Here is a 13,211-nt window from a genome sequence, read left to right as displayed (position 1 = left end):
TCCAAGCAGCTACATGGAAGAGTAAAACTGTAAAGGCAAAAGTTTTGCCTTAGAGAGTGAGCGTGCCACAGTACAGAGGAGCACTGGAAGACAATGTTTGAAATCCATATCGATGCGGTGAAGTTCTGCAGTTCTTGCCCAAAAGATACAGGTTAGCAGTTTCAGGTAGGTGCAAAGTACCAAGTAGATTTTTTCCCATAGCACAACCCAAAGTAATAAGTGAAGTAGGAGAATAATAATAAAAAAAAAAGCGCGATAAGATCCCCTTTTGGTTCAAGCAATGGGTCTCAACTTAATTCTACAAAAAATATAAAAAACTCTCAGCCACCTGAAACATGAGAGTTTGTTTTTTAAATGAGAGTCTTGTGAAGCAAAGGCATTTTGATGAGATAACTTTCTTGTTCTCTGAAGGCAGAGCGGACAACTGGACCTGACAGTTGTAATTTCAGACTTCTACCAAAATAGAAATGTATTAGCTCTGTAAAGGCTATGACCGAGAGGAGCCTGGGAGGTACAGCCCAGCATGAGCATAGCCATATATAGTATATATGGGTGCATCTGTATTATCTGCATCTCTGCCCGAGGTCTTTGAACATGGCTGTGATATAGTTTATGACCCTATAAATGTGTTTCCTTTGTGATTTGTAATCGGTGCTGGACTGGGACTTGAAGGAGCTGGGAGGGAACTTCCTCGTCTGCCATGCACGTCTTGTCTCCCTGCCAAGGCACCCCAATTAACCTCTGAGTCACAGTGGGATTTCTTTATTCATCCAGACTAATACCACATACTTTGGTGAAGCCCAAGTGTCTTGCTCAGTATGAGGCAGCCTCACATGGACACAGGATCACAGCTAGGCTGTCCCCGCAAAGTTTCCCCTTTCTGAGGATGAAGGGTGCTGTCCCCCCTGCTCCCCAGTCCCTTGTGGGACTCCTGTAAGGATGGACTTGCCAATGAATATAAAAAAGCTGAGGTTTTTGCATGCATGAGAGGGTAAGTGGAAACATTTGTCCTTTAGTCTCTTGGCTGCCGATAGTTTTTCCCTGCTCCAGCTGTCTGTGTGCCATTGGCATAAAAAGCAACTTCAAAAATGGAGAAATGAGTGTCTCCTGAGGGCTGTGAGAGGGAAAACTCTTCCAATGGCAGTGGGAGCAGGGTTAGGGCAACCCCAAGAGCTTTTGATGACCTTTCTGGTAAATGGCATGTAAAATTACCCTGTGCCACTTGCACAGTGCTCTTCTGTTGCCAGGTCTGCTCTGGTCACTGGGTTCCCTTTGCCGCTCAGCTCTGCAAGGCACGGTGGGCAAGTAACACCTACATGGACATTTTGGCTGGGATGCCTGAAAGTTTTGTAGAAATCACACTTTCCCTCTGCAGCCTGCACTCATGGCACTTGTGGCTTATTCTTGGCAGCTCTCAGAGGCTAAAGCAGAAGCTTGCGTGGATCAGGCTGATGAGTCTCTGCCTCCAGCAGTGAGCAGTCAGTGTGGGCTGGACAGAGAACCAGGCTCTTGCTTCCCTGGAGAAATCTCCTGAAATAACTGTAATCATGTCTGTCCGTAGTGTCGGCTGTCTGCTCACTGAAGGCCTGCAATGAAGGTCCACCTGGCTTAGCTCCAGCCACGAGTCACCAAGGTTGGGCCAGCTGGGAGAAGCCCCCAAGAAGATGTGAACTGGGGCTGTGAAAGCACAGATATGTTCGGACCTGGGTCTGCCTGTCTACCTGCCTTCCACCACAAAAAGTGCCCAGCTGTCTCTCACCTAACGTAGTGGGATGATTAATGCATTAGCTATTGGGAATTCTGCTGCAGGGGAACTCTGAGGAGCCTGCAGAGTCTGGGCTTATAGCAGCACCAAAGGGTGGTATAATTAAATTAAACTCCATTCACTCCTTTGTGAAGTCCTTACTGGACACTGGCATCTGGTTGCCCCTGCAATGCTTATAATCATGCCTGCACAGAGGGCAAAAATTAGAAAAGCGTGGCGCCATCACTGTGTGCTTGCAGCAGGTCCAGAGGTTACAGTGCCACCAGAGCCTCAGCCTGCTTGAAAGCCAAGGCTATCTCACGTTCACTCACCATCTCCTTTGCTTTCCAGCACCTTGAGAATGACAAGGAAGATCTTCACCAACACCAGGGAGCGATGGAGGCAGCAAAACGTCAACAGTGCTTTTGCCAAGCTGAGGAAACTCATTCCCACCCACCCTCCAGACAAAAAACTGAGCAAGAATGAGACGCTCCGGTTAGCTATGAGATATATCAACTTCCTCCTCAAGGTCCTGGGAGAGCCAGGCCTGCAGCAGACGGCAGTGGCAGCACGGGGCAGCATCCTGGGGTTCTTCCAGCAGCCCCACACTTGCAAAGCATGGAGGAGCTGACTGATTGAAAACTGTGGTGTCTCCTCTCCTGGTATGAGCAGCAATATAGTAGAGTGTTGGTCAGAGACACCATGTCCCTAGCAGACAATGAGACGTGCGGTCTTGGTGTTAGTCTGATAGTTCCCCTCCTTTTTGCAGAATCTGTGGGTTGCTCCTCTATGTACTGTGACTATTTATTTGTATTTGTTACTGGTTTGATTGATATATGTTTTTATTTAATAGGAAAGGAAATCCTTGGTCAGCCAACAACCTGGAAGACCAGACAGAGAACTTGTAGCCCCTGGGAACTTGGAAGGACTCACTGCTGTCACAGCAGAGTCCAAGCCAGAAGGGCCTTCTGCCCTGATCTCTTCCCTAAATCAGGCCATAGAAATTCATCCAGTGTTTCTGGCAGGGAAAGAGATTATTCTCCCATGCTATTTTGAGGAAACAGTACTGAGCTCAGGAATGATGACTGCACCACAAAATTTGTCCAAGACAGACATCTGGCCTCGGTAGTGAAAGATTTTGAGAGACGTGATGTTTGCCACAGTTCTCCACCAGTGGTTCCACAGGCTAATCGCACTTACTCTTGAGCTTGTGAATCTTATTTCCAGCTTGATTCTTGTTTTTTGAGAAGACAAGTCGAGCCCTTGAACCTGGCTGCATCTTTCTCCATCAGACTGGAAGGATCCCTAGTGTCAGAGCAGAACACTATTAAACAAAATTAAGTGTTAGATTAAAGCAAAAATCCCAATTTAAAGTCAAAGAAGACGATAGTCATAGATGAGTTTCAGTGGATTCAACAGCCAGAGTAAACCTCCTCCATAGCAGTGACAGCGCGTGTGTGAAGGAAGCTGGCCAGCTATGCTCCAGCTGCCTTAAAAGCCCATCAAAGGGGTTGGTGGCTAAGGGTCTTTGTTCTTCTACAGCTGTAGCAATGGGGGAAGTCCTGTTTTGGGAGGGAGGTCCTGTGTTGGGAGGGAGGCCCCAGAAGAAAGGCCTCAGTGGTGCACTGTGAAAGCCTTCATGGAAAGGTCAGCGAGCGATGCTTCTTTCCATGCCAGGGTGCAGAAGTAGCTGAAGCATGCCTGGGCCTGGCAGAAGGTGCTGGGCACTGCGGTGCCCCTTTGTCACAGGCCTGTATGCCATGGGTCTTGGGCATGGAGTTCCTGAACCAGCCCTGCTTTTGCTGCCATGGGAGACAGAACCAGGCTGCACGTATCCTTGCTGTCACCTGTAAGACCGCTGGGCTGTGACGCTGGGCTGTGTGAAGCTGGGTTGATGTCTGCCTCAGACAGGGTGTCAAGACCATGGACAAGACTCGGGGCATGCTGCCTGTTTACCCAGCTGACTGTCTTTAAACTTCCCACTTTCACCTGCTGTAGTTGAAGGTCATAGAATCATAGAATGGTTAGGGTTGGAAGGGACCTCAAGGATCATCTATTTCCAACCCCAGTGCTGTGGGCAGGGACACCCTCCACTACACCAGGTTGCTCAAAGCCTCATCCAACCGGTCCGCCATCTGGACACCATCCCAAATAAGCTGATGGAGGAAGGACAAAGAAATAGATGTAAATGTCTTCCACTGGATTCAGTGGGTCAGTTCCTGTGCTGTAGTTGTTTAAATGATAAGCAGGATGAAACAAAGTTTCATGCAGGTGACCATTGTGGGTTGCTGCCCGCAAATCAGTTTAACTTCCTGATTGATTTATAACCTGCACCAGCAAAGGTCTGGACTGCTCGTGGATGTTATAAAACTACCTAGAGCAACAGTAAAAATAACACCAGGCATAAGTAGAACTGCTTCCTGGTCAGATCCTGCTCCCACTGACACAGATCCTTTTGATTTCCATGTGGACCAAGGTACACTTCAATGCTTAGAATAAAACTGTTCACCATTGGTGAAGAAATGGAGCTCCCATGTGCCAAGGCATGTCCCTAGGCAGTTTCTGTTTATTCAGGAGACAATGAGCTGCTTTCAGGAAGCAGAGATAGGGTATGTGCATGTAACACATGGAGCCCTTCTGCATGAGGGGATTTTTGACCCAAAACTGAGCAGCCTTTTAAAGCCTCACCAACTACCAGGTTCACCAAAGAAAACAGGGCTGGTTCCTGCTAAGCATGTCCTAGGCTGTCCTGTGCATTGAGGAAGACCAGGGTCTGACAGGAACATAGCTCACCCCATCCAGGGCTGGTGCTGTAGGGTACAGGCGTGCCAGTGGACCGATTTTGACCAAAAGAGAAAGAAAGAAAAAAAAGAAAGCTGAAAGTGTTCATGGCGATTTTGCTTTGTTTCTGAATACTGCTAATCTTCAGCTTGCTTATCCTTGCATTTCTGAGCAATCAGGGCTGAGGACTGCACTGGAGAGCAGCTGAGTGGAAACGCACTAAGAGCCTTTTGCACAGTCTGGGAAATTAATATTGCTTTCTCCCCGCCTCTTCTGCACAGCATCTCAAAGGCAATGAGCCAAGTCCTCCTCCTAGCATTCTCTTGACTCGCTGGGAGTTGCAGCAGGGTAAATTAGTCCAAGTAAATCAGAGCACTGACAGGCGAGGTGTGGTGGTGCTACTTGGTCTATCGGCCATTTGTTATCCGGCGGAACACACGTCACCAAGGAAAGCCAAAACGTCTTGTAAGCAGAGTTTTTGCCCAGGGAAAGGGAAAGAAAACCTGGCAATTTTGTAATGTAACATGCTTGTTACATATTCTATCCTAAAAATCTTCCCTCTTGTTTTTGTTTTTGTTCATACCAGTGCTTTCTTTGTTCTCCTTTCCATTTAGGAGCTCACTACTGTCATGTTCAGCATGTATTTGACTAGATCGATGTACCAAAGATTTTTTTTTTGATCAGGTTTTTTCTTCATGTCTTGTGGGTTTCTAGCCTGTATGATCATGAACAAATATGGTGTAACTGATCACATTTTGGGCTATATGACGTTATTTAACATCTAATATATTCCAAATAAATTATTTAAGAAACTAATCTTTGTCTTTTTAAACATCTCTAAATTTCATTTAGCATTTGCATACCACTTGGTAGAGGATACCAAAAATGTCACAATGTGATTTCCAGTAGAGGATCGTTCTACTGTTCAGCACTTGCACCAAATTCCTGATGTTAGAAACAACGTTATCTGATGATGAAGAACGACAGGAACTCTTTGTTTATTGTGATTTCTTACACTTTTTGGTTGAATTGTTTTTCAGTGTTTATGCTAAGAAGATTTTGATGAGCTTTGAAAAAGACAGGTAAATAAAATTTCAGCTGTTCTGTGTGTCTTCCAAATATTCACAATACGAAATATTTTAACCCACTTCATTTTAAAAAGCAGAAGTCACCCTAAAGAATTAACTTGGACTCTGATTTGAGTCTGTTGTTATCTGGAGATGTTCAGAGAGGCACAACCTACAGATTTGGACTGGAGTTGAGATTCAGATATAAAAACTCATCTGAAGCTAAGCAGAGCCTAGGATGTAAAGCTGCTCTTTCTGGCTAACACCTGGTGGGAACAACCTAATCCTCAACTGAATATGAGAGGAAGCACTAGGATGACAGATACAGAAGTTGTGAGGAAAAGGTGGGAAATCCCTGAGACACAGGCTCAATTTCAGTTTCATGCTCAACTGAACGTCTCACAGCCCCAACACTGTTCTATGATACACCAAGAGAGGGATTTCTGCACAAAATGTGCTTGACAAAGATATTGTCTCAAGAGATTGTGTATAAAAGTAATGAAATCAGAAAATGCGTGGTTCAAAATATGTATTTATACCAAGCAAGGCGATGCCATCTTAGAGAGGACCCTCTTCTTACAGCAGGTAGTGCCAAATTAGTTTGTATGCTCAGGATCATGTGGCAATGCCTCCTCTGGAAGCGGGCACGGTATAGGCATGTTAACATGGTGCTGTGCTGTGAGATAATAGGACCTGTGGTATGGAGCCAAGTCACTTGGAGCTGGCTGAAACTGTCTCGCATATGTTGCAGCAGTGGCAAAACCCTAGTATAATTGATGAAAAAGTCCCGAGTCTTAAGGCCTGTAGGGAGTCTCCTAGATGTAACTAAAGTTGTGTGAATAGCGCCTTTTTTTTTTTTTTTTTTTTTTTTTTTTTGTGAGGATATGTCTGTCAATATTGCAAGGAAGACCAGCAAAGGTGGTGTTTCTAGAAGCATATTTGGTATCTCCTGATACAAAAAAGCATGATGCAAAGTTAAAAGAGTCATAGCTTCCTCCAACCCACGGTACTTCTGACCTGCACAGAGGATGTGAGGTGTCCTCCCATGCCTTTGTGAAGCAGAAATCTCTGTGAGGCATTCCTTTACTTGAAATTTCCAACAGAATAAACAGAATAATGTAGCTCCACATTTCAGGTCAAATGAAGATAAATATAATCAGAGACTGGGTGCTAGCAGAGAAGTGCCACTCTTCAGCTATTATAGAACCTGAGAGAACTGATGCCAGAAGAAGTGCAATGTACAACATCCTTAAAGGCAGCCCATGCATCACCATGAACAAACCTACTGTGCAAACAGCTGCTTTCCACGTTCACTTTCTCAGCATCTCCTTTGTGGCTATGGAGTGTAATTGAAGTTGGAGATTTGGGTTGGGTAAGGATAGAAATATGTTGCAGCTGTGTCTTGCAAGGATGCTGTAGTCTTGTGCATGAATCCTAGTGATGGCCAGGCTGTGGTCAGAGGAAAGGCAGGTCTGCAATCAGGGTTTTGGCGTAAGATTCAGTGGATTCAAATCCTGGCTGATGTGAATACACTGCACCTAGCACTGGACATTGCACAGTGAAAATCTAAACCTGCATGGTGCTTTGTTTTTTTCCTGGAGTGTTGCCCATGCCAAAGAAGACTTTGTAGAGAGGCACGTACTCAGCAGCCTTGTTAGTTATACTGAGTATAAACCGGGGAGGGGAAGGGTACAATGAGCAAAGTGGAGGGAGGATTCCTGAGTCAGGCAAATCATTTGACAAAGCAGAGTTGGTTTAGGACACCAAGATCCATCCTAGCATCTTGGGCTGAGCAAGAAGCAGAAGCTGCAGGACCGATGCGTTTCAGAGGCATATGATTCATGAACCGTTCAGTAATTTGTCTTCCAGTATCTAACTGGCCCCATAAATTTCTTTGCTGCTCGGGAATGATACGCAGTGACCATGGCTAAAGTAGTGTGAGCAAGGCAGATCTGACTTTTGTTCTTTGAAGGCTGCGTGATGAAAGGAGGTGAAGAGAATGGGCGACTTAACTACTGACCTGTGGGGCAGGGGTCACTTGGGGGCCAGTCTTAAATCTAAAGGTCATCAACAAAGTGACAGAGTCTAAAGCCATCACTTTTCAGGGGCGTAATTATATTTTTAATACAATTAATTCTTTTTAATTGTATTAAATAATTTAATACAATTATTTTTAATACAGCAGGTTCTGAGAGAATCAGAGGGAGAAGGTGGGTGGAGGAAGCAGCTCAAATAAGTATTTGGGTTACAGAAGGTAGAGATTGCCCTCTGTCTGGTTGATACATGTATCTGATTGAATTTATTCATTATTGTTCTGTCAGTAAGCCATGGGTAGCATTTTCATTTCATTCTGGGTTGGTCCAGCTCTCTTCTGTGAGAAACAGAGCTGGTGTCATCCCATTGTATTCTCCGCCTACCCCCTTCCCATGTGTGCAAACGAATGCACATTCTGGCCCTCCACGGTTTGTTTTGCTGCCACGGATTGCAAACCCGACAGTGCATGACAGAGACCCTGTGATAAGCTCCTGTTTGGGATTTTCTTTTGGAAAAGGGACCCCTCAGGCACTGAAAGCCAAAAAGAGAGACAAAGAGCAGCGATCCTTTCTGTGGGTGCATCTCTGCTGCTGAGTGTCAATGCCACAGAAGAGCACAGAGGCAGCTCAGGGTGAACAGTGGGAAGAAGTCAATGAGAGTCCTGTGGATCTCAGCATGGACTGCATTGGACTTCTATGCTGGCAAGTGATGTAGAGAGGTATTCACAAGTACAGGGCAGAAGAGGTTTCCCATGCACGCACCATTACAGCTGGCCAGGGGCACCATGAACAACACCAAATACCTCAGACCTGAGGAAGATCCCTCACTCTCTTTGAAATCCCTTACTCTGCACCTTGAAAGACAGACTCTCAGGCAGCCTAAAACCTTAATGGAAAGCTAAAGGATGATGGCCCACAGTCAGCAGGTCTCCATTGAGGTGTTCTGCCTCCAACTCCGGATGTAGACAACATTGATTTTTCTCTTGGTGGCTGTATTTGGCAAACCCTGGCAGACAGCTGTGCTCAGACCTGGAGCTGAGAAAGGCTCAGAGCCACCAGTACTGAATGTCCCTCAAATCACAGCAGAATTACTGTGTTCCGATATGTAGATGTACAACCAAACAAAACATAACCTATAGTTTCCCCCAGCTCAAGACTACACAGTATTAAATTCAAGCTTTAAAAGGCTTTACACTTACTGAAAAGACCTGAAGATTCTCAAGAGGAAACTACAATGCCTAAAAGCACCTTGAGTGGAGGCTATTAGACTTAGCTAACCACAGAAGCTCGGGCCAGCTGACTACGACCTGAAGTGCTCTACTGCCTGTGGGTTAGAAGGCTTTTTCAGAAGAAAGCATCTGGCCCTGTTAAGAGTCTCTGCAGTCAGCTCTGTCAGGCTTAGTGGCAAAAAGTTGGTTGCCATTGAGAGTTCCTGACAGAGCAAGTGAGTCTGGCAGGTTGGACTTGCGAAAAGCGCTCTGTGCTGGCACAGCTCGCTTGGGTGGGGAACATTCCCACCATTTGAATGGGAACAAAAATAACTCAATGCTGAAGGGAGCTGCCTGCCCTCCTCTTCCTCCTGAGCTATGCTATGAACGTTTTCCCTAAGTTTTCAGGCACGGAAGAGCAGCCAGCTGCTGTCTGGTGAAAATGCCCAGCCACTGTGTTTGGCATAGGATAGCCCAGTCTCAAATGCCACATTTCTGCATAGACAATTAGAACGCAAATGGGTGTTCCCCAGCTCTCAGATTTGGAAGTGAGGGGAGAAATTGACAGCAGGTAACTTCAGCAGCATTATTTCACCTGTCAATTTTGAACTGAATAGCTGAGCAGATTAGACACATTTATAGATGTGTATATAGATGTCTGTCTGTCTGTCTGTCTATCTATCTATATTCCTTTTATCATCTCCTTGAAGTTCATGTTGAAATTCACTTAAGGTCATATGCAAAGGGAAACCCACAAATTTTGCCCTTAAAATAACAAATATTATTCTTTCAGGCTAAGGAAAAAGAAAAATAACGAGAATGAAAACAAGACAAAATGCCAGTAAAAGTGTGAGAAAGCATGCAGGATGGTTCTTCCATGTCTGACATGCCTGGATGGACATGACTCTTGCTGTGGGGGGATAGACTTCTTTTATGTTACTTTTCTATACATTATCTACAGAAAACACAATGACGTCACCTTGTTTCCCTTAACAATATATGTATAAGTTAATTGCTTAGTTCTAAAGGCAAAGACATGAAAATGCTGTTAAAATAATAGTAGAAAATGTTTATTAGTTTTTTATCACAACTTCATTAGTTAAATACTTCTAGCTGTTCTCTGCCATGGGCTGTTAAGGTAAATGGAACCAAAGACAGTATTTCTTCTTGAAAACTGCAGGTTTGAGTCAGCCAGGGGCTTGTCATAAGTACTGCTTCAAAGCTCGACTTATCCTGACTCTGTGAAGTACTGAAAAAGTCTAGGGTTAAGGCTGTCAGTAAGACTCTTGATCTTGAGGGCTCAACTTTAAACATATTCTGGTTGTCATCACTGCTTTTTGGGGTGCTTTTCTTGTAATCTCTGTCCATGCGTGCTTTTAAGATACCTCAGAAAGATGAGGGTGACTGGTCAAGGAATTCAGCTGGAAGAGCTGACAGTGTAGGAGCAGCCTTGGAAAGTTATCTGAAGATTTTTTAAAAAGCCTTCATTTCATCTGCTGTTCCTGAGTACATAAACATATAAAGCCCCTAGCTGCATTTAAAACCTGTGGCTTGAGTCCTCTGGGAAGGTTCTTCTCCCAGCAAGTGCAGAAAGGAGAAAATTAGGGCAAGGACTAGGGCAATCAAGCGGATTGTTTACTACTCTTAGCGATGCAAGCCCACCACAGAAAATGCGCAGGAACACCTCCCCCAGTAGCCAGATTGCGTTTTTTCCTGCCATGTTTCTTACGAATCCCTTGCAGAGACTCTAAAACTCTTATCTTGATAGGCCAGATTACCAAACTGATCTCCTCTCCACAATGAATAAGAATGAAACAATGTTTTCCACTGTCAGCAAACCATACATTCCCAGTCCAGATAATTCAATTAATAGAATCTCTCCTCTCTGTCATCCTTTCTCTGCCTCCTTACCCTCCCCTCAATTAATTCCCATGATTTAATACCATCTAAGAGTCCTTAGTGAGAAGAGGATCTGCTTGCTGTGCAGGTGCAAGTTTTCAGCACCACAGACCAACAGCAATGCCACCCCTTTCTGCCCTCCTCAGGGCTTCTCTTTGTGAACGACTTTTTCTTTTTCTTCCTTTTCAGCTCCATGCTGAACAACCCCATGCAGCTAATCTGATTATGCTAATTTGTACTTCATGAACCCAGAGACTGTAACCGGGATCTGCAGAGGGTGAGCTGGACTGGGGATGAGGGTGTTGAGTACAGGAGAGAGGGTATGGGAGGGGAGAGCACAGACAATGAGTTCAAGTTGGTTAACAAAAAAAGCTGTCTGTATTGTCAAACAAAGCACACTCCGGGTAACCCCTTGCTGCTCTTGACAATTTAGAGTGTCCCAAACTGGCCTGTGCTACTGAGCAGAAAAGGGAGCACAGAGAATATACAATGAAGGGGCACAATGAGAAGTCTGTTTCCTGTTGAACATTGCTTTTCTTTCTCCTTAACTAATCCTTCCCGGAATCTAGTAGTTGAAGTATGGCCCACAAATTGTTCATCTAGTGGTAGCTATGGCACTAGACGGCTTCTGAGAACATACAACCTCATCTGTACAACTAGACTGACATGGCACTTGAAATTTATTGAATAATGGGCAGTGGCTTTGCAGACACACACTCACACAATGCCCTGCCCCCCGTAGGAGCTGACAGTGTTCCCAGCCTGGTGTTACCAACATTACCTTTGCTACACCTGGAATTGGTCAGGAAACAGTCCGGAGAGGAAACATAGAGGGCATGGAAAAAATGTTCTTAAGATTAAAGCAACCTATGGCAGAGTTTCTGCAATCACAGAACTGTTCACGTTGTCAAGAACCTCCTGGGATCATTTGGTCCACTCCCCCTGCTCAAGCCATGCCACCTTAGAGGCAGCTGCCCAGGACGGTGCCCAGTTAGATTTTATCTAATATCTCCACAGATGGAGAGACCACAACCTCTCTGGGAAATGTTTTTCTGTGTCTGCCCACTCTCAGATGAAAAAGTTTTTTATTGTGTTCAGATGGATTTTCATGTTTTTTAATTTGTGCCCATTGCCTCTTGCTGGGCCAGCGGGCACCACTGAGCAGAGTCTGGCTCCCCATAGGTCATTCCCTATACCAATACACACTGGTACACATCGAGAAGCTTCCCTACAACCATCTCTCCTCCAGTCTCTCCTCCTACGAAAGATGTTCCAGTCCCTCAGTCATCCTTGTGGCCTTCCACTGGGCTTGCTCCAATAAGCCCATCTCTCTCTTGTACTGAGAAGCCCAGAACCGGACATGGAACTCCAGATGTGGCCTCATCAGTGCTGAAGAGAGGGGAAGAATCGCTTTCCTCAACCTGCTTGCACGACTCTGATTGTTCCTCAGGATACTGGTATTGGTGCAGGACCAAGGCTGAGCATTGGCCTGAATATTTTTGTCACAAATCAGAAGTATATTTTGCCTTTCAAACCGAAAATTGTTGGAATGAGGCACCTTGTTTCCACACATAATGAAAGCAGTATCTATATACATGCCTGCAGAGATGATGAGAGGGAAGGGGGCATTACGACTCTGACAGCAAGAGATGGGCCTGAACTTGCTGTCCATAAAACTCTGGTGAACATTGTTTACCAGACAAAAACATATGAGGGAATAGCAACTGTTTCCTCATTTTCCGTTTTTTTGTTCTGTGCTCTGTTCAGGTGGAAATTCAGAAGGCTGGTTTGTGAGAGACAACTCCTGCCTCTGGTGAAGATAAATCATGTGCTATTGAGAGGGAAAAGGGGAGGTGGAAGGAAGACATTTGCTCTGCACTCCACCTTAAATAGGACAGCTCCCCTTTCTCATGCAGAGCAGACTATTCAGTCCTGCAGCCTAAGCAAAGTCTCAGGACACCATTTTATGAAAGTGAATGGAGGAAGGAAAAATGACTGTCTTCAAGCTGTCCAGTTAGGTCCAGTCTCAGGCTCAGCTGCATTTGCATTATGTTTCAGAGAGGGGATTACACATAGTTTACTTGATAGGGCAGAAAATGCGTAGTATCTTGCCAGCTTTGTTCTTCTATAATCCCAGATCTCATTTGCTAAATGTGTAGTCTATTACAATGTATATTTCAGTATTTAATAAAACTAGCTCTAAGTAACACTGTCAGTGGAGCAACTAAGCAAATAAGCAGAAAAAATATCAGAAATGTGAGACGAATAGGTTAAATTAAAATATAAAGACTGCTTTTTGAAATTACCACATGCTGATTGGAGTCTCTGTGTTCATAATATGCATGGAAATGTCCTTTGCTTTTCTTCTTTTCCCTGGGAAGCAGGGAAGCTTATCAGATCTGAGCCAAACCAAACGGTATTTTTTTTAGCTATGTCGTATTATAAATAAATACAACTGATTAAACAAATAGCTTGAAAT

The 13,211-nt window shown here is 44.8% G+C and overlaps 1 protein-coding gene across 1 annotated transcript; it reads left to right on the top strand.

Moving 5' to 3' along the window:
• The first annotated feature begins 2,105 nt into the window (after positions 1 to 2,105).
• TAL2 (TAL bHLH transcription factor 2) lies at positions 2,106 to 2,456 on the top strand. Its single transcript, XM_009986960.1, is given in 1 exon segment — positions 2,106 to 2,456. A coding segment is annotated over 1 exon segment (351 nt).
• The last annotated feature ends 10,755 nt before the right edge of the window (positions 2,457 to 13,211 follow it).

This window comes from Tauraco erythrolophus, chromosome Z (genome assembly GCF_009769465.1).
Source record: "Tauraco erythrolophus isolate bTauEry1 chromosome Z, bTauEry1.pri, whole genome shotgun sequence".
NCBI lineage: Eukaryota > Metazoa > Chordata > Aves > Musophagiformes > Musophagidae > Tauraco > Tauraco erythrolophus.
Note: the sequence above shows the minus strand (reverse complement) of the source record. Positions and strands in the feature narration are given on the sequence as shown.